This window comes from Aspergillus tubingensis (assembly GCF_013340325.1).
Source record: "Aspergillus tubingensis WU-2223L DNA, scaffold_3, whole genome shotgun sequence".
In the NCBI taxonomy this organism is placed as follows: domain Eukaryota; kingdom Fungi; phylum Ascomycota; class Eurotiomycetes; order Eurotiales; family Aspergillaceae; genus Aspergillus; species Aspergillus tubingensis.
In genome coordinates, this window is record NW_023336277.1 from 2,385,411 (window position 1) to 2,406,996 (window position 21,586).

The window sequence follows — 21,586 nt, forward strand, 5'->3', positions numbered from 1 at the left end:
TGGTGCTGTTGGATGGATGGCTGACAAGAACAGTAATTTTAGGTACCAATATTGTATTAGACTCAAACAGTCGCTGACCACAGAAATGTTGGCCATAGCTCTAGCCTTTTCTTTCTGTTTGGTATCTTCCTTTCTCTCTTAGATCTACCTCGCTTTCCTCGTTTCGGTTCAGGCAAACCTAGAAGTATAGGGGCGAGTAAGGTTAGAGAAATAGGGAACATGCTAATGTGGGTACTAGGCAGGTAACTAACCACACTAAGGTAGTGCAGACTGTAGTGCCTGACGTATCAATTAACTTGGCCAGTGCTTTCTGTATTTATTACGGGATTGTATTCTAATAATTTCAAAATGCAATTGTCGTCCCCAAAGTCCGAGGTTGACAGACTGTGTCCGATCACTCATTGCACTCTCTGCGTTTTTCCTTGATTCTGTGTAACATTGGATCCTCTCGCATGACTGGACACTGAAGTTTCACTGTTCAGGTCTGATGGAGCACGCCCTGCTGTCATTGAACGATCAATCAATCGGATCTAGTAGAGCTGCTGAACAAGGAATTTTTTTTTTCTTTCCTTACGGAAGGATTACACTGACTTGATGTATAACTATACGCGGGATGAAAGGGATGAAGATGAATTATCTGAATTAGATTATGAATACAAGTTCAAACAAAGGGGTAAAGGAAAAATTGTGGTTTAAGAATAAGATACATCTGACTATGATGAATAAAGAACTGAATGTACTCTGAAGGCGAGACTTTTTCCCTTATCCTTACCTGTCCGTTGCTGTGACGGGCCGGGCCTTCATCTCGGAACCGCTCAAACTCAGCCATGACCCGTGGATCTTACACTTACAGGTGACGGACAGTTCCATCCCATCGCCCAACCTCTTTAGGTCACGCTAATTCTATGAGGCAAAGTTTTTGACTTGGTTACTGATCCCAACTCAATAGGGTCTTGAGATAGGTGAGGCCTCTGAGAAATCACTCCGTGCTCCAGCTGAACCGTGCTCCTCCACATCGAGGGGATGCTGGGGCCAAAGAGCCATACAAATCATCTACTCCATACCATGTAATAAGTAAAACTCCTATTCCCGGCCTCATCGATCGTGGACAGCGACCACTGCGTTCCCGACATTGTGGGCCCGAGGGCCAAGGATTCCCCTAGTGAGGATCTATTGGATTAGACTGCGGCAAAGTTCAAACCTACTACTCTTACATACAGTAACCTTACTGCACGGGCTGTAGGTACCAGCCAGCCAGCCAGACAGACAGACATACCTACATAAGCAGACATATTTGTGGATATCAGAACTACAATCTTTTTTACTACCCCAAGGGAAAAAGGAAAAAAAAAGTGTCTATAAATATGAATGATAACTAAGAACTAAAATTTTGAAACTATAAAATATGACAAACGGAAGAAAAAGAAAAATACTATCCCTCGCGTGTTTGGATCGGGTGAAGGGAGTGGTGACTCGCACATCCATAGGCGACGGCAGCTGATCCACAACGATCGAATCTCAAACATGGGATCTAAGGAGATGCGAAAGCTGACAGTCGTGAGATGTATCACATTTGCGGTTTCACGCAGTGTCAGGAGAAGAAAGTGAGATGATCGGTGACATCATAGGAACAACCATTAGTCGGTTTTAACTGTATGTGTCTTTGCATGTTGAAGATTTACTTATCCATGGTCTTTTTCCTGGTAATCAACATATGCTCAGGGTTCGTTGTTTCTGTTGCGCGCAGGCAGTAATCATATAAATACTAGGTGCTTACTCATATTACTCTCTACTCTCTAGATGCCCATTCCCGTGAAGACCCGAAATCATCAAGTATGGTTCATGCACAGTCTGCATGTATGTACCATGATGATACAGATTAATTATGTGTCAACACTAAACACAGCAGCTTAGCTCAGGCCAGTCTAGAGCTAGCCGAACCTGACCTTCTCCGGATTCGTGAGGACTAGTTTAGTTACCTAGATACTAGGCAGGCATGCACAAGTAAGTTTAGTCGTGATGATCCACCCTGGTACATCGGCATTCAATCCTCTCATGGGAGTCAGCAGCTTCTAAAGACAGCCTCAGTGTCTGTCTGCTTGATCCACTTTTCCCATCATGCACAGCAACGAGTTTTCTATATTCCAGGATTTGCTATCCCGTAATGATCAGATCTATTCTAGCAACGCTCATATCATTGAGGAGATGCTGAGTGCCCAACTGTTAATCAATTTCGGGTTCAAGAGAAAAGTCAGGAGAAGACATTGGTGCTAACTATACTGCATGACCGCGGATTCCACGATAAACAATATCGTTAAATAATTTATTACTTGATTCTTATAATCCCAATCTGTACTTCTTATCGAGGATGCACAAGAAACTCGTACAGGTTGAAATTCCGCCAAGCCACACCAACCCTGTTCCACCTTTTTTCCTCCCCTTCTTCCCGAGCGAGATCCGCCAGTCGATCATCACGGCTCCTGCTCGGGAAAAAGAAATGAGGGAAAGGAGAGCCTGGGAGCAAAAGTCAGATTTGACACCCCACGGCGATATAGGCGCCGGCTGGTGCCTGCTCGCAGCAGCACGTAACGCATGATGTAGGTCGACTGCCCAATGCACCACCCTCTTCACCACCTCGTGATCGCAGGGGGCTGCTTGTCAGAAGATGCAGGAGAGAAAATCGCGTCCGATCAATAGTGCCGGCTAGCACTGCCCGGGTCTGTGACGAACAAAAGCCGATTGAAAGTCGGTTCGACTCGTATCGCGACGGTACCTGATAATGTCACATTTGTGACCATGGTTTTGACTTGACATGACTTACGGAGGGTGCTCTTTTTAAAATTACTTGTTCACACACGCTTCGGCTTTTCTTACTCATTACTATGTTTCAAATTAAAAAAGTGAATGATTGAGTAGAGAGAGGGAGAGAGAGAGAGAGAGAGAGAGAGAGAGAGATACATATATGAAGGCCTTAACTCAGTATAGACTTATCCAATTGCATGGGGGTGGGTGCTATTTTGTTCACATACTTCAGTTTGCTGTGTTAAGAGGCAATTGACTAGATACTATTACCGACTTTGGAGGGGGAAAAATCACGACTTGGTTTGTTTGTAAATACGAGCTTACTTACTTTATTTACCACTAAGGTTACGTGACATTATCCCCGAGGAAGGAAGGAACCATCGGCCACACCGCATGGACTGGAAAATCAGGAACGGAGCACCTAACGGGGCAGTGGAGCAGGTGCGATGGATCCCCGGAATCGACACATTAATTCTCTACTTTTAGTTACTTGTTAAATGACTATTAACCAATCTACTAACTAATCCACAGTAGGTATCACTACTAACTGACTAGTAGTAGCTAGTCATGTCTGTGCCCTCGCAATTACTAACCTATAACTAATCTCACCTGCTGGGTTGTCTCATGCCCATGCAGCATGTCTGTTCCCATCACACCGCGGGCATGGCCTACGCAATGAGTGGCCTTTTTCCGGGGGCCCTTACCGAGCCTCGTTTATGTCAATTTCGACGGACACTGCGAGTGGGAGCAGTCTCAAAAAAGCCCACAGGGAGGATCCATATAGTTGGAGGATCGTCATCCGCAGGCAGACCATCCAGAGCTCCTCCCCCCACTTGTTTTCCAACCAACTACGTACTCCTACACTGAGGACGATTGAGTACAGCCCTGGTTGATCGTGACTTTTACCGAATACTGTCCGGGATCTACCTGTCTTGCTTGCCCTTAGACCAGTGAAGCCATGCCGAGTCCACACCTCGTACTTACTGCCTCTAAGGGATTTGTGCCGTATGCGCACAAGACGACGAGATACACAGGCAGAGCATGACCATGGCGATGCACCATTTTGATCGGAACAATTACAAGCTGTTACTATTCACAATGCAGTATGTACAAGAGTTTTTCTGTGCTGATCTGACCGTCTTGATGCTTGCCAATTGAATTCCATAGTTATGTCTTTGTGGTTGACACAGACCCAGAGATCCTTGCCACATTTCAACACTGAACTCCATTTAGCTCATGACGGAAGCCTATGATTTCCCTTTAGTGGCGGCGGCTACGCCAATGCCTTGAAGTTTGGTGCACCTGCTGTGTTTAGCCTTCCCGGAAAAGTCCGTGGACCTGGCCAACTAGGCAGGTATCGATCTCGCTTTAGACCCATAGATCACCGAGTGGATTCCCTACGGACCACGGAGTTTATATATTCTCAATATGTATGTCCAATGCGATGTACGCCGCTACTGCAGTCATTCATAATGCGAGGACATAGGTCCGTGACCAACTCAACAACCTGCATCTACTACCGATGCTAGTTCAACCCCGAGAGATCGTATGGCAGCCTATGCCCCTTAGTGACGGCGCTGCCGGCCCTTTTTTTGTGGATGCCCAATACAAGCATAGATCTATGGGTATGCATTCATACGCACGGTGACCGAATAGTAGTGCCGACTACTGAACTCAACTCCCCCGCAACGTGCAGGTGCCCGTCACGGGGACTGCGGATATCCCGATTGAAGGGTGATCTTATGGAGATAGGTAACCAACGGAGCACATCCCTGTGCTCTCCGATGTCTACTTTGTTGTCGCCGGTCAATTGTACGGACTATGAAGTCAACTGAAGAACGGGGAGGGTGACTAGTCTTTCAGCCGACTACAATATGCCGCAATCAACAAGCCCTCTGGATTGTCGTCATCTCTGCGCGATGGCAACCGCTAAGGAAGCGCCTGCACCCCTACCGATCATCACACTGCTCTCGTGATAATTGCATTCAGCTTCCTCAGAATAAATTCACAACCACGTAATCAGCGCGAAATTACTACCAGTACAGCCATTTTATCGTGCTTCGTTTTCTTCCTCTTTTTTTGTTTCGCTTCGCTTGTAGCATTTCGTCTCCTTTGGAAAAGAAAAAAAAAAACCCCAGGGTCACTTCCCCGTGCATGGAGTTGTGACAATAAAGCAATTGGCCTTTTGCAACGCAAATCCCGGTAGTGACGTCGAACAAGACGCGGCACGCAGACAAAATCGGAAACGGGAGATTCGAAAAGAAGAAACATAATTCCATAATTGCGCCAAAGCTTTCCCAAATCATTCTCATCACCGTCCAGTGTAGGTAGAGTATCTGTTCGGAGCGACCTTGTCAACAATGTTCATGATAGAAGAGAAGAAAACAGAAAGCCACCAGGACGATGAACGCCTTGTAGGCCAGTAGGAACGTACCTCCAGATTCTTGCCCGCATGTCACCACTACCAGTGGCGAACAGGTTATTAGTAGGGCTGGGCGCCACGGAGATGACTGTTACTGAGTTAGCAAAAGCCAAGACCACCTGGCAAGAGACAGTGCTCGGAGGTTTTAGGTACGCACCTGAGTTCTTGTGTCCCTGGAGCATCATCTGCGCATTTCCGGTGATGGGGTCCCAGAATTGAACGCCGCGGTCTTTAGAACCACTCATGACCCAATGTCCGTCGGGAGTCAGGCAGACGCTGAGCACAAAGTCCTAATCCATGAGGTCAGCAACCACGAAACGAGTCTTGGCCTTTTGCTAACGGAGAGTATGTATTTACCTTGTGACCTTCAAAAGTGCGGACGCATTTACCACCCTTAACTCCGCTTCCGGGGTAGGCGCCACGGGGCACGTTGAGCTCCCAAAGTTTGATGGTCTTGTCCAGACTACCACTGACAAGGTCGCGGCCGTTGGGGGCGAAGGCAACCGAGTACACGCTGTCCTTGTGTCCATCGGGGCTCTCCAACCGTTCCACAAGGTAGCCGGTAGTGGTATCCCAAACACGCACACTCTTATCGAGAGAGCCTGCGGCGACGTAGTGACCATCTGGGGACATAGCCACGGTGGTCACACCGTCTTCGATGCTCAGGGTGTAGACCAACTTGCCATCCAGGATATCCCAAAGGCGAACAGTCTTGTCTCCACTCCCGGATGCAATGTACCGACCATTGCCAGCGAAGTCAAGAGAGTAGATATCCTGCTCGTGACCGGTAAAGATATGCTTGATCGTCCGGGCATTGATGTCCCAAACCTAACGGTAAGAAAAGAGGAAAAAAAGGGTTAGCTACGAAATCATTCGAATAACAGCGCACCAAAGCGGCCAACAATAATACTAGTGATGTTAAAGCAGGACCACGTACCCGAATCTGCTTGTCTTCTGCGCCAGTCGCAAGATACTTGCCATCAGGGCTGAAGCAGACGCTGCGGATGTAAAGGTCGCCGTTCTTGTCCACATTCTCATCCTGCAACGTCGCAACGTTCTGACCAGTGGTCACATCGAAGATCTGCGCAGAGCGATTGCAGCCGGTCGCAAGGTACTTGCCATCACGGCTGAAACGAACACAGCACACAACGCTGTCGTGGACAAGGTGATGAACAAGTTCCACATCCAGCACGCGCTGCACCTCGGGATTGAACACGGCGTACCAATCGGCACCCTCTCGCTTCTGTGACGCCGGCAGATCGTCAGGATTCCAATTGGCCAGCATGTTTCCCGGACGATCTCGCACGAGAGCCTGGCTAGGAGGCGTGGGGCGGGCCAATTGCGGCGACGAGACGCGGGGATCGGATGTGTAGGCCAGCTGGTGGGTCTGTTGAGGAGTGGCCGGACCGGGAGGAGCACGGGGCCGCTTGCCAGGGCCGGGGGAGGCAGCAGGAGGAGGGGGAGGTCCATAACCTGTTTAGAGATCGAGGCGATCACAAGGTCAGAGGTCAGGCAATCTGTCTTTCAAACATAGTCATAACATACCGTTCACAGCAGCACCAGGCTGATATCCTCCAAAAGAGCTCTGCGGTGGTTGCGGCGCTCCTTGCTGGGCCGCGGCAGCAGGCTGTTGAAGGGTATGCTGGGGAGGCTGCTGATCCTGGGGAGGGGGAGGGGCAACTGGAAGACCGGGGCCACTACCTCCTTGGTTGGTCATGATGCCACCAAACAGATTGCTAGGGCCGTGACCCAGGGCCGGTGGCGGGGCCTGAGAAGGTCCAGCGTGCTGGGCCGGGCCGGCAATGTGAGATGACACGGGCTGAACACCACGAGATTCAAGCTCGTGTCGCAGCACCCGAATCTCTGCTTCGTAACTACAATGATGGATAAGGCGTTAGTACAGCTATTGGGTAAGATGAGCCGCCCAAGTAACGTACTCTTGTTTCATCTTAAGTTGTGCCTGTTCCAGTTGATAGACCTTCTGGCGGATCATCTCCATCTCTTGAAGCTGTCCGGTTACTAGGGGTGGTAGAAACCAAGCGTCAGCAGTTTACACCAAAGGGGGAAATGACAATAACAATAATAAATCTGGGCGACACAAGATGCTCTCCATTGCATTAAAACTCCGGAGTTCACCCGTACGCCGCTGACCTGCGCCACAAGGTGAAACCCGACGGAAACGCGCCGTGACAAGCAAAGTTCTCGTCGCAAAGCCAATCCAAATAGCACAGAGGACCAAGGAAATAACAAAACATACGCTGATGTTCAAACTCGCCAGTGCTTCGAGACTGATTCTCGAATTCCTGGCGCAGTTGGTCCAACAACTCCGTCAGACGGGAGTTGGGAGCCGGAACCATTCCGCGATGAGTATTATACATAGCGCGAAATATTTGTGTTGTTATTATCCCGTGTTCGCTTGGGCAACAATAGAGGGGTGGACAATCCGAACAACGAGACGTAGGAACGAAAGTCGCTTAGGCGGAAAGTCAGTGGTTGTGGTGGGGGGGAATGGTTGGTGGTCGACGCCGAAGGGATAAGTAGTTCAACGGCAAGAGCAATCCGCGACTCCGGGGTAAAAAAAAAAGAAGATATGGGCGACGGGAGTCGCTGTTAGGCGACAGAGACTGGTGTGAGGAAATCGATCACCGCAGCCGCATCACAGCGCGCCCCTGAGGACTCGGCGCGGCAACGTGGTCGGAAAGGGGAAAACAGTAGAAAAAAATGGGGGAAAGGATGTTGAATGGGGATAATTGCGCGTGGACGACGATCCGGGGCGGACGATGGATGAAAGGCGAGACGATAAAGGGACGACAAGGGAAGAGGGGAGGAGGAGCAGAAGCTGAGGCTGAAGGAGGAGGAGAGCGAGATGAAGTGACAGTTGAAGGTCCGTTCAGTTCAGGTTCGAGTTCGTTAGTCTTTCTTAGGTAAGGTTCCTCCGGGTCACGCTCGGCTGTTCCGGGTCCGGAGAACCACCACCGCCCAATGGACGTGCCCGCTTTGCCGCCCGAAGCGAGTCCCAAGTAGGCCAGACATTGAAGTATAGTCTACTTCGTACATACTATATATCAAATTAAAAGTAACATGTTGAGGCACAAATCTATACTCCTATTTGCTTCGTAGTTAAAGGTCCGGAAAGACTCACAATTGACACTCTAGTACCCACTATCTCCTGGAAATAAGCTAACTGACTCGCTGTCGAGACAGAAAAGAAGGTACGGCGCTTAGTGTGACCGTATTAAACATAGACTTCTCACCTAAATGCAGCCATAGCCGCCGCAATACTGCAACAATACAGAAAGTGTGCAACTTGCACATACGTTACTAAACCATATCATCCCGTGACCTTATCAGATCGGCCGGAATTGCGGATGTAGTTTACTCCCCAACTGGAGATACACGTTGGAACCTTTTTCTTTTTTCTTTTCTCCCCTTCTGCGGTTGTAGTTTCCTTAGGAAGGGGATAAGGAACACAAATAAATCACTACCTAGTACTATTCAAGAATCCCACTTAAGTCGCTGATAGAACACTTTACAATTTACTTATGTTGTAGATCTAATCACTATAGTTGGTTAGATGTAGACAACTATACATTACTCAGTAGTAGACCATCTCCACCCTTTTCACAACAAATCAGACGGAACGGCAGGCCTCGTTCCGCCTGGTGTGATCCTCACGGCCATCTGATAGGCTCCTCCTTCACCAAATCGCAGATGAGTGCCATTCTGCAAATTATATTACTTAACTTCTTCTTCATCTTCATCTTCTTCTCATCTTCTTTACCCCTTCCTTTCTTCTAACTATTCTTCTTCTCGCCAATTTTACATTCTTTCCTTTCCCCCTTTGATCCCCCGCCCAAATTGTCCAACCTAAAAAGTAGTACTTACCAACAACCACTACTGGCTGGCACTTCAATCATTTTTTTTAACCCTACTCTCCTCCTTCCCCCTTTCCTCCCCCCGCGAACCATCCGAACTCTCCCCCGATTCTTCAACACCTTGTTCCGCATACCACCCTTATAATATTGTATTATCACCCGCTCAAATCCGGGCACCATGGATATCGCCCTCGAAATCTGGGACACCTTCATTGGTGATCGCCTCTACGCCTCTCTTCTCCCTCTATCTCTTGCCTCATCCGCCTCGCTCCCCGGCTTCACTACCGTCACCAACAGCACCCTGTCGTTCTTTGGCGCAACCCAGCCCTTTGTCTACGAACCGGCTACTCAATTGATTTACTTGGAGCCTTCCAAGTTTGCCTATTTGAGCGCCTGGCCAAGGAACAATATTTATCGTCAGTTCCTTTCTTTCTTCTTGATCGTCTGGTATGTGCACTTGCCTTCTTTTCTCGGGTGTTCGTTCCCCCCCTTCCAATCTTTCCTTTGGCTAACTGTGTGGGCGCATTATGTGCGCCTTGATCAGGATTTTCGGTATTATCGTCTACTTCATTTCCGCAAGCCTTTCCTACATCTTCATCTGGGATAAGACCACCGTTCACCACCCTAAGTACCTCAAGAACCAAATCCCTATGGAAATCGCCCAGACTATGCGCTCAATGCCGGTTATGTCCTTGTTGACTGCCCCTTTTCTGGTTGCCGAAGTCCGTGGCTACGCCAAGCTCTATGATACCTTCTCCGAAGAGCCATTCCCCTACTACAGTATCTTGCAATTCCCGCTATTCATCATGTTCACCGACCTCTGCATCTACTGGATTCACCGCGGCCTGCACCACCCGCTTATTTATAAGACCTTGCACAAGCCTCACCACAAGTGGATTATGCCTAGTCCCTTCGCCTCCCACGCCTTTCACCCGCTTGATGGCTGGTCGCAGAGTGTTCCCTACCACGTATTCCCGTTCATCTTCCCACTTCAGAAGCTGGCCTACGTCTTCCTCTTCGGGTTCATCAACCTCTGGACCGTGCTGATTCACGACGGCGAGTACGTTGCCAACAGCCCAGTGATCAACGGAGCGGCCTGCCACACCATGCACCACCTGTACTTCAACTACAATTATGGCCAGTTCACAACCCTCTGGGATCGTCTGGGCGGTAGCTACCGCAAGCCCAACGAGGAGCTCTTCCGCCGCGACACAAAGAATGGCGAGGAGGAGTGGAAGCGACAGACCAAGGAGATGGAAACCATTCTCAAGGATGTCGAAGGCGACGATGATCGGGCGTACCTGGCTGATTCTCAGACCAAGAAGAACCTGTGAATGTGGGAATCATGACCAGTCAATACGGGATCTGTTCTCAACCTCACAGGTCCATGGAGATTATCTCTGTTTCCCGGGCCCAGACTTCACATAACGAGTTCATGGCTTCCCCCTATTTTTCGACCTTCTCACGCTACGCCGCCCTGACTACGTCTTGTATAACACGGATCCTAGTATATTAATTGTTCCAGCCCCCTTTATAGACGTCTATATTAATTCAACCTCGAGTCACTGGTTATGCCCCTGCTTGTGAAGGAACACCGGAATCGTACCGGCCAGTTGTCTGTTTGGTTCGTTTATTTCTTGTTTTCTTTTTGCTTTGTACATATATATGATCGATCAACGGAAAGGGGAGCGGAGATTTCAACATTACATTTTAATCTAAAAATTCACTACATTACGTTATTATTATATGTCCTTGTATGTATGTATAGGTGTAGATACAACACCTCTCAGTTGACAAAGGCAGCAGGGAAATACCAAGAAACTCATGTTAGCAGAACATCACAAGAAGATTCAGTGAACTAAAGCTATTCCTTAATTTTTCTTTTCTCCTCTTTAGTGGTTATATTACTCTTTTTGATTTTTAGTTTGAACGCCCTCACCCGCTGAAATTGGTCGAGATAAAACAAGTGCCACAACCTAACTTATGTATGTATACAGAAGAGCGAAGAGAAAAATGGAAAGAAATCCTGGAGTTGAAGATTGAAGGTCTCCTTCCCCAAGCATATCTGATCCGATTACAGCCTGATCCAAGCTCCCACGCTCATTCGATGTCCACGCTCGCATCGGCTTCAGCGATATCCATTTCCCCATCTGCGGGGATACTTTCTGAAGCGCCAGTCTCTTCCGGGGCCGGAGGGGGAGCGACCGTGCCGACAGGAGTAGCTGTGGCCATGGCGTCCGCAATGAAAGATTCCTCGACGCCAGCTTTCCTGCGGAACACTCTGAGCCAGCGCTGGCCCCATTGCCGGATGATTTCATCCTCAGGCAAGTTTCCACTTCCATCTCCTCTTTCCATCTGCTCGTCGTTGCTTCCGCCGGCCACTGATACGATGGAGTCTTCGATGACCTTGAAAAGGGATTGCATATCGACCTTCTCACGACTGAGCGTCTCATCGAGGACGCTGAGCTGCGGCTCGTAAAGTCCCGGCTGAGTACGTGCGGCAACAATCTGGCGCAGGCGGTTGGTGACCTTTCCAACAGTGGCGGAGATCATCTCAAACACGTGGGACTTGGCAAGAACGGTTCCTGCCTCTAGCTTGTCCACCAGCGCCCATTCAATGACTGACAGTGGAGTCAAGATGGTGTAGTTGAGAAGCTTGTCAATGATGTTGATTCCGACGCCGGGCTGGTCAACCCAATACTCCATGACGGAGGTTATAATCTGGCGCCTCGCCTGTGCAGACTGGGGTCCGATGGCCAGGAGTCGTTCCTTGTTCCGTTCAATGCAGGACAGTACATGAGACAGAGACTTGGAGCCAACAAAGCAGATGGCCGTAACGAAGGCATCAGTTGAAGGCAGCAGCGGGTCTTCGACACCGAGAGATCTGGCTTGCTCTTCAATTGCGTTGATAAAAGGCTGGATCTCCTCGTCGCTAGCCTTCTTACGGACCAGTTGCATGATTTCTCTGCCTTCATTCGCATACGGAGTGGCTGAACGAAACATAAATTAGCCAATCGTTTTGAATCCCAGCCAAAGTCGAGTTTGTAAATAGGAGTGACTGAGAAGAGTGGACCTGAAGCGAAGGGAGGGAAAAACTTACAATCAGACGAGTACTTGAAATCGGGGGTGTCTTTCTCTTTTCCTTCTGTGATCAAGTCTTGGTATGGGTCAGGGAGAGTGCCCCTGATACGCTGTGCAAAGCTCAGCCGGATCTCCTTGTCAAGGGCGCCGTTAATAAAGGCCATCCGGGGGTGAACGAGAGGCAGCTCCAAGTCATCAATCCTGAGCCATTGTTAGCCGATCTGCACTGCATTCTGCCTGCTCATGAGCCTTACCATTCACTCCATTTCCAAGTGAACCCAAAGTTGCTCAGGTGATGAGAGAACCAATCCAAGAATCGATGACTTAGATCCAAATCCATTGTCTCTAGGCTGCGATACAAGAAACGGATTGCACGTCCTAAGCTCGGTGCGATAGCGGCCGGGGCTATCTTACAGCACTCCGTGAGAACCGAGTGGTAGTAAACCAGTTTGTGCTCGGGAGATGGCAGCTGGAATAGTTGAGAAAACACGGCGTCCACAGCAACATCTTCGGGTTTCCAGAGATTAATGTCTCCTGGTAGATCGCGCAGCCTATCAAAAGGAGTCGCCCGCTTCACAAAGGTGTGTGGAGTAAAATAGCAGTCGACATCAATCAAGAACTTCGCCGTCGCAATGCGGTTGAAATCAAGAATGTTGATGGTGTCGACAAGGGCATCACGCAGCAAGGAAGATGCGATATCTGATGTAGGAGGGACTGTTTCCATGTCTTGATTCGCGTACACGGAAAGGTACGCCTCAGGGAAAATTGCCCTTGTTCCATTCTTCACCGGACTCGGAACGGTGATTTGAGGGAATGCATGCTTTGGCCCGTTCTCATAAGTCTTCGGCTCTGCGCCATTTTCTTGCGATTCTTGCCCCTCTTGTGCTTCCTCGGGCTCTTGTGCATTCAATGCCTCTAGCGCTCCTCTCCATGGCCTAGGAAGACACGCGAGCTCCCAGCCCCGGCCGGACTCTTTCTGTAATTGATTCTGGATGAGGCTGATAACGCTTGGCGTAGCAATTGGCTTGCCGTTCTCAAGGCCGAAAGGATTAACCAGGTCCACAAGAGTATGAGGGGTGGAAGCAATGATATCGGTCTTCTCCAGAAGTGCGGTGGCCTGGGACTCGAAACCGGCTGCTGGGGAGGCCATTACGTAGGGAATGGTGAAAAGGATAATTTTCACCAGCTCCAGACCGATCAACTGTATGCGCATCGTTAGCGAACCTGCGACCCTTTGGGACTGTCGGTTTATCGGCGTCGCTTACATCTTCCGAGGATGCTGTTTGAAGGTCGACAGCGCGCGCAAAGAGCTCTTCCAGTACCGGGAAGATGCCATCCCCTTCGAAGACACATTGGAGACACCCCAGGAACCGCAGAAGAAGCTTAACCTCGCGCCACGCGCCAGCGTCAATGTACTTCTGCAAGCACACGCCTGACCTACTGAGAACGTCGGACACGAGCTCGGATTTCTGAAAATTTGCGATGAGAACGGTCGCGGCGACGAAAGGGATCTTTAGCGGCTGCTCCAAAACACTAGTATAATAGAAACACCGTCAGCTCCGAGCTCGGCGGGGGTTCAAACAGGCCAAAGGGGGGCAGCCAAGCCAGTCAAGCCATACAGGTCAAGCGCAATATCGACAAAGGAGTTCCTAAACTCCTGATCTTCGTAGTTATCCGCCACACTTTTTGCGATGCTCACAGCGTCATCTTCTGCTCGTCTGGCAGCCTAAAGAACGTTCGCAGTGAGTGCCGGCACTTGCCACACTTTATCGAGTTTTTGGAAGAGGGTATTCGTACAGATTCAGCGATCGTAAGCAATTGCCTCCGGACCTTGACAATAAGCGGTTCCTCGTATCGACGCCTCTGGCGGCGGTCATAGTCATCATCTTCTGCAGATCCCAAGAAATTGTTAATGGTGAGTGGCCACGAGGGGAGCTCCAGCTAGAAATCAAAGACGGAGTCTGGGGGCATGATAGCAATTGGCAAGCAAGCAATTGCACACAAGGACTCGATCACAGCGGAACCGCATGTTTTACTGACCTCTGTAGCGCCTCTTCCGCCCACCACCCCTGGGACCATGAGGTCGGCGTTCGTAGTCGGCCATCGCTAGCGGGCCTTATGTCCACACGAAATGTCTCGCGCAACGATTGCTTCTGGGTAGAATAAGGAGCCAAACCAAGCTGTAGGCAGCACAGCTTCTAAGGGCGGCAGCAGCGAGGAACTCTATATCGGTAATGCCGTCGCGATAGGAAGGGCATGTGTCTAAGAAGCAAAACATCAATAGTGCTCAGCTGCTGGTCGGGACTCGGGATCCTCCGTCCCGCTGATTATCTAACCATGTTCCTTCTGTCTTCACAACCAGAGCTCCAATGGAGCCGTGGAAATTGTGCTGCGTTCAGAGAGGACTCAACTACTACTATTTGATATATAACACTTAATGAGAAGGTTCTGACTGTGTCATCTATGTCACAGCTACGGTGGCTGAAGAACATTTGAAACCAAAGTAATACCCATACGCGTATATGCTATCCCAGTAAAACACAAAAGCATACTTGTAACCCATAGAAAACTGCAAGCATGCAAGCCAGAAGAGGTCAAACGAAGAGAAGATACAGAATGCTGTGGTTATACACAGTACGAGAACGAGAGTATCCAGGCAATGTTCTTTGGGGCCTCTAGGATAAATGACTAAGAACAGCAGCAAGTAGGTAAATAGGTGAATCGTCTGGATAGCTTCATGGCCGTCGACGCCAAGTGTATGAGGCTTAGAAGAGAGGAAAGGGGCGGACTAGAGAGGTGAGGGTAGAGGTAAGAGGAAGGAACCACGAGAATATGAGAACGGAGACGAAGAGATATGAATTCACAGCAGAAACAGCATGAACGGGGCCTCTAGCGCGGCAAGTCGGGAAAGAAGACCTCCAATACCTATATTCAAGCACACTGACAGGCACGCGGTATGGCGCATCCAAACAAAGAAATCCTCAAAGATATCTGACGCATTTGTAGGATATTCATCTTTCCGCCCTTGTGAATAAAACATGCGGCAATTTGTGAACAGAGCCCGTTCGATCGAGATATGAAGCTATGCAGACTTGATCCCGGAAGGCAGACTCACGCAATAAGGGTATCACTTTTTTACCTCCCAAGAGCTGTCTCAGACACCTCAGTAACTCCAGGCTATACCATCCCGTCAACCCCTTTGCGTGAAACGGTCATGATCCACTAAAACCTCCCACTCTTAAGAACTTTTTGTGGTCGTCAAGAGTCACAATTCCCTCTGCTCCACCTAGTCTCCCAGAGATCCCGGCACACCTCTCTCCCTCTCCATGGAAACCTTTCTTTTTCTTTTCATTGCTTTTTTTCCCTTTCCTTTTTTTGTTGATATTTTGTTTTGTTTTCTTCCATTAACTTCCTTTCTCCCGCTCCTCATGCTCACGTTTCACACTGTCTTTCAGTATTCTGCCATACAGAAGCCAGCTCCCGGATGCCCCAGCCTATGGATTAGGTCTACAGATTCGAATAAACCTTCCCCAGTTCAAGAACCGCCTGATGCATGAAGATAAGCTCGTAGGGCATGACATCAAATTTCCGCAATCAGGTGCAAACATATTTGCACACGTAAGGGCGTGTAGTTCGTCAGATTTGCACGGGTTGACTCAGTCAAGACGCGCTATCATTTCTTCCTTCGTAAGAGGCTTGAAGTTGGTGATATCTAACCCGCGAGCCTCAAGTGCAGGACGTGCATGAGGGGGAATCAGCCGGCTGTTCATTGCGGGCGCGATAGAAAGTTCTATGACAGTGTCAGGTCGTCAGTATGGGGGGCAACCAAAATAAGTGGATTTCAGGGAGACCGACCATGCCTGGAGAAGTCGAACAGATTAGGGAGCTCCCTCGTGGAGCCGTTCGGGTGCCGCGAGTCGGGCAACCGGGTGTTAGGATCCCGAAGTTCGTCGAAGAATGGATGGCACATCGCTTCAATTGCTGACAGACGTTGCGTCGGCGTGTATTCCAGCAGGGCGGAGATTAAATCGATGGCCTCATGGGGGGCCCTCCGGAAGACCTGATGGACATCAGCATTTTTCGCTCGAGATTGTTTCCGCTAAGGGATCCCACCTTATTGAAGGGGTGTGGCTTGATCTGCGGGAACTTGTGTTCCATGTAGTTCGGGTTCATGGTGCGAATCTGCTCCCGCGTCGGGGTGCCCAGGACCTTGATGATCTCCACGAGCTGGTCGATTCCAGATTCTCCTGGGAAGAGTGGCTGTCCTAGCATCAACTCGGCCATCACGCAACCAGTAGACCATACGTCTGATGTATATTAGTACATACGCAGAGCCCCTGGGTTGAATTTGAGAGAAATACCAATTTTCGTGGTGTAGTTCGTTGCGCCGAAAATCAACTCAGGTGCGCGGTAGTAGCGGGAGCAAATGTATGAAACATTAGGCTCATTCTCGACAAGAATCTTGGCGGATCCAAAGTCACACAGCTTCAGAATACCGGTGTTCGGGTCGAGCAGCAGGTTTTGAGGTTTTATGTCACGATGGCAGATTCCCTGCGAGTGAATGTAGGCCAGAGAACGGAAAAGTTGGTAGATGTAGAGCTTGACTTCCAGCATCGGCATGGTTGTCTTCAACTTGTTGAAATAACGCGAGGCCCGATACACCGTCTCTGGTACATATTCGAGGACGAGGTTCAAGTACACTTCATCTTTCTATGACATTTCCATGGCATGGTCAGCAGACAAGTAGGTAAAACGACGAGCAAGACGGGTTGCAGCATGAACTGAGGGGAAGCAAGAGGAAGGCAAGCGGTGTTGAAGGGAGAGCGACATACCCTTTCTCCGTTAGAGTAGTAAAATGCCTTTAGTTCTACGATATTCGGGTGGCGCACGATCCGCATGATCTGAAGTTCACGATTCTGAGGGGGGAGGGGGTACTGTTAGCGACCGGGTAGGCGATGACGAGCATTGGTGGCCTAGCATACCTTGAACCGCTTGTCCTGGAGAACCCTTTTGATTGCAGCATCTTCGCCGCTGGGCATCATCTTCGTTTGGAAGACGACGCCGAAGGATCCATTGCCAACGATTTTACATTGTGAATAGGAGATCTCCTTGGTTTCTCCCGTAAGTCCATCCTGGACTTTCTCGCGGACGACTTCTATATGATCGCAAACAAGAAGGAAAAGGTTAGCAATCGAGTCCAGCAGATGGGCTCAGCAACAATTGCGTAAAGAACGGCACGTCTCTTACCACCCATGCGCAGACTCGAGAAGACCCCAGGTCTATTCTGTGACATCACGGACGGCTAGTGGGGACAACACCGGGCGGCAACGTGGGCGATGCTATCGAGAATAAGGAGGGCTGGACTTCAACAGCGGATGTCGGGAAGGGACGCAAAAGTAAGGCGTGAGGTCCGTTTTGGGCAGACTGTACTCGGTGGAGCACTAGTTGGGAGGGGTGCTCTGGATGGGCGGAATATCCGAACGGTGGATGTTGAGTGGAGGTGCGCGTGAGATGAAAGGTTGAGAAGCAGGCGGGCGAATCGTAGAAGGGAAGGCTCAGACCAAGGGGACCAATGGACTTGGGGAGCGTGCCAAGAGTTGCAGACACAAGACCTGAGCAATGAACGCCCCAAAGATTGTGAAGCGGGTTTCTTTAGATGAAGGAGGGGGTTGGTGTGGGCAGCGGTGGGTGGTGGAGGGGAGGAGGGTTTGGATAGAAGGGACAAATGTTTCTCGAAGAGAAGGAGAAAAAAAAATAAAATAGAAAGGAAAAGAGAAAAGAGAAAAAAGTGAAGTTATGTGTGAAAGAACCAGCAGCAGTAGCAAGTAGCAGTTTAGTAGTTAAGAGAGTACCGAACCGCAGCTGATTCGAGGAGGGAGGAGTGTAAAGTGTAGGTATTGAATTTCACGCCTCAGCAGAAGTGTGGCAGTGGAATTTCAAGGAAAGGCGGGTAAAATAAGTAAGTGTAGGTAAGAGAAAGCTCAGGCTCTCAAAAGGGAGGGATGGTCGGTCGGAGGAGAAGGAAGTGGGAAGAGAGGATAGTAAGAGAGGAGAGACTTGAGCAGGTGACGTTGATGGAACGACGAAGCCCGAACACGCGAGGGCTGCAGGAACGCGGGAATAAAGCACCGGGAGGAGAGGAAGAAGGCAAGGAACACACGAGCCAACTCCGGGCAAATAAGAGATATCAGTAAGAATAGTAATAGACGTCGTTGACCAGGGAGGCCAGTAAGTAGAATAAAAAATAAAAAAGGTTAAAGGGGGGGAGAAAAAAAAGAGAGGGACCTCTCTTTCAGAGAAGTAATAATACTAATAATGAAATCAATGAATCAGGAGCACACGGGCGCTTTTCTGACTCTTGGAGGAAGATACCAATACCAAAAGGAGGGAGAAGATTACTAGCATCCGATCAAAAACCAGCCTGTCTCAATATGTGGTTAAGTTGTTACTGTTCTCTCCCTGTCTGTTACTAGTCCGTTAGGCCCCAGAAGGCAACGTTTGGGTTTGGCTTGGGGTGGAGGAGGGGAGGAGGAGGAGGAGGGGGGCGGGAGTGGTTCAACTTACAGCAGTTAGTAACTTTACCTTTCCCGAAAGAAAGAAAGCCTGGGTAACAACCGATGGGCACGGAGCTATGGCAGTGTGTGGAGAGGCAACAGAGATGTGGATGATGACGGTTGGGATTATTGGTACAGAGAACCTGAGGGATTGCTGTTTATGGCCGCCGGCATAAGAATAACCATTCTTTACACAGTAGCGTTCGTCCTCGAGTAGAGATGGTAGTATTCCCGTTCGAACAATAATGCCCCAGTTGGACTAATAATAATAAGGAGAGCACTTATACCTATAGCCCACCAGCCTAGTCAAGAGTACCCCATATAAAGCTATAGGTATCTTAGCACTCTACTCCATTTCCTTCCATTTTAATCTGATTTTGTTTTTTTTTTATTATCTTGTTTTAATTATCCCATTCCATTACGGCAACTGGTAGCTAATGATGAAACTCCATAGGCATGAGGGTATATTGTGGGCTCGGCCCCGGAGGGGCAAGAAAATTAAATAGCCAGAATGAAAGAAAATGGAAAATAAAAAATTAAGGGAACTATTGTAGAAAAGGGAAAAAATGAGAGAGACAGAGAGAGCGGCGTAATGAATGGAAATAATGTGTCTGTATACCTAGGTATTGATACAATACAATACCGGATCGGCCGCTCTCTGCCCCAGGTCTTTGCGTCTGGCTATGACGCTATTGCCCTTACCGGAAGCAAGGTACCTGGGTACCGCTAGTAGATAGGCGGTGCGATGCTACTTCTGCCCATCTTAGATGATGCCGCTAAGATATGTCACTATATACACATTTGATGAGGTTTTCTACGTATGATGGTCACTTCCTAGATTCTATATCCTGTACATTGAAACTGTTCTTGCTCCGCTCCCCACCAAGTGACACACCCCTGCCTGTCAATCGAGAAATAATTGATTGGTATATGTCCCACTTCAAGATTAGAAAAGGAGGCATTTTTGGGTCCGCGGCTGGCGTCATTCCTAGGCCGAATATGAAACGGAACGGTAGGCCCAGAAGTATACAGTAGATAAAACACAAATATCATTAAAACAAGTTACATCTGATGGTAGATTTGTAACTTGAGCAGATCAGTAGGTCGAGAATAATGATGACGGACTTGAGGTGGAACCATCCAGATTGGGCGGGAGGTAGACAGCTGCTGCTGGGATTGAGAGAATGAGGGCCCATTCCTAATGGGCATATGACCTTGGCTCCGAGCGCTTGGGTTCGAGATTTAGCATTAATATTGTCGTTCAGTATCTGACTATCTAGTGGTGCTTAAAACGGGCAAGTGGTGCATCTCCATTCCCGAACACCCTTGGATCGCAATCGTAATGTTTCTCATTAGTTATGTTGGGTTGTTAACTCCCCCACCAATGCAAGCAGACCACGCTCGGGATCAATGGCCTTGATTCCTACCATTCCTGGCATCGCATTTTACAGGGGGTGGGCTAGAACAAGACCAGCAAGACCAAATCTTCCTTGTCCCTGCAGTAGAGAAAGGAGGGGTTGGTCAGGAGATCTCCGTAACTAACTAACTAGCAACCACGGCGGTACTTCTGAGTTTGTACGTAAGTGATGGAAGAGAAACCAACGCTCTTCTAGGGCTCGGTGAGTCGCGCGCCTCAACAATCTTTCCCCCCTATCTGGGGACGAGAATAACCTATATCGACATTAGGGGCGTATCTAGTGTATCTTGAAAGTCATATCCGTTGAGCTCAATAGCTAGCTACAACTAGCTCTAGGCTTTGGAGGGATCCAGGCCTTTCAAACCATCTCAGAACTTCTTCCCGCGGCCCGTAGAATGCCGATCGGGAAAGCCAAAGGCGAGCCACAGAAGAGGTGCCTGGATCACTAGTACCTCCCATCCATGTCATAGCCCGATGAAGATTTCAGACATGGACAGTAAAGTAAGTAGGTCGTGAGGTAGGAGGTCCACTGGGCGGTTCCGGTGACAGGCAGGGTAGTTCTGCCATCATGTGCTGCCATTGGCCCCTGGGTGTCAAGTGACCAGCCGCGATTTTCACTGGAAACCCGTTCATTGGCTACCCGTACTATTGCATACGTATGGTAAATACAGATCAAGCCACGCAACCCAAGAAAAATGACGGAAAACTAGGGTTAAGTGCTAAGTGCTAAAAGGTAGGATAGTAGTAGTGCGGAGGAAGGCGGGTGTGTATTCGGTCGCCGCATATTTGACCAGGATCTAGACTTCAACGTATTTGGAGGGCGGGTGGGCTGCTCACCAGGGCCGGCTGCATATGTACTCCTGCTGTACTCTTGACTCTTACTGCGGTCGGGTTCGAGGTCGGCTTGGAATTCTCTCGGGAAGACTGGCCATAAACATGTCACCATGCGACTGTTTATGTCCGACGCCACAGGTACAGCAACAAAGGATGCTTGAGCCTATGTCAATACTGCCATGACGTAGCAATAATCACCATCTCAATACGGGATCATAAGGGCATCATGTCTGACCAGTGTCGAAAATAGGCCAATGCATAACGCATGTGTAGAGTTCAGAGTCTTGGCTCAAGTTCTACGGAGTAGGAAAAGTATACTGCAAACGATCTGGATGCAGTGGGCGATGCCTTGCCCACGTGCACTTTCGTGGTCCATGCTCATCGTGTCCACGCTTGAGTAGTAGACCAATACTTGTAGCCGTTGAGTATTCTTAGTAGTCTATTTACTACATCGTTGAGATTCGTACTTCCTGCAGCGCCTCAACAGAAAATGAAGTACTCAGTCGAGGAAGTACTTAGCTGTATATATTCGTACCGCATGATGCAATTGCCACTCTGCATTCATCCGAACGGTCTCTTGTAAGCTCAGCCATCGCTTTGC

The 21,586-nt window shown here is 49.1% G+C and overlaps 4 protein-coding genes across 4 annotated transcripts; 1 reads left to right on the forward strand and 3 right to left on the reverse strand.

The window, feature by feature from the left end:
* Positions 1-5,113: 5,113 nt before the first annotated feature.
* On the reverse strand, positions 5,114-7,581 carry rcoA (putative transcriptional repressor TupA/RocA; the record flags this gene model as incomplete). Its single annotated transcript, XM_035497027.1, has 8 exons — positions 5,114-5,138; positions 5,237-5,312; positions 5,382-5,514; positions 5,582-6,052; positions 6,162-6,697; positions 6,770-7,098; positions 7,162-7,243; positions 7,482-7,581. 8 exons carry the CDS (start codon positions 7,579-7,581, stop codon positions 5,114-5,116), a joined length of 1,752 nt encoding a protein of 583 aa, XP_035352920.1.
* A 1,696-nt stretch (positions 7,582-9,277) lies between these two features.
* Positions 9,278-10,433, forward strand: AtWU_01914 (sterol desaturase family protein; the record flags this gene model as incomplete). Its single annotated transcript, XM_035497028.1, has 2 exons — positions 9,278-9,546; positions 9,644-10,433. The coding sequence occupies 2 exons, from the start codon at positions 9,278-9,280 to the stop codon at positions 10,431-10,433; spliced, it is 1,059 nt and encodes a 352-aa protein (XP_035352921.1).
* A 766-nt stretch (positions 10,434-11,199) lies between these two features.
* AtWU_01915 (NCBP1 family protein) lies at positions 11,200-14,284 on the reverse strand (the record flags this gene model as incomplete). Its single annotated transcript, XM_035497029.1, has 7 exons — positions 11,200-12,089; positions 12,200-12,381; positions 12,435-13,381; positions 13,446-13,713; positions 13,800-13,906; positions 13,978-14,069; positions 14,221-14,284. 7 exons carry the CDS (start codon positions 14,282-14,284, stop codon positions 11,200-11,202), a joined length of 2,550 nt encoding a protein of 849 aa, XP_035352922.1.
* A 1,552-nt stretch (positions 14,285-15,836) lies between these two features.
* On the reverse strand, positions 15,837-17,473 carry AtWU_01916 (GSK family serine/threonine-protein kinase; the record flags this gene model as incomplete). The annotated part of the gene is made up of 7 exons (XM_035497030.1): positions 15,837-15,970; positions 16,036-16,240; positions 16,294-16,487; positions 16,542-16,890; positions 17,013-17,096; positions 17,163-17,335; positions 17,428-17,473. The coding sequence occupies 7 exons, from the start codon at positions 17,471-17,473 to the stop codon at positions 15,837-15,839; spliced, it is 1,185 nt and encodes a 394-aa protein (XP_035352923.1).
* Positions 17,474-21,586: the final 4,113 nt, after the last annotated feature.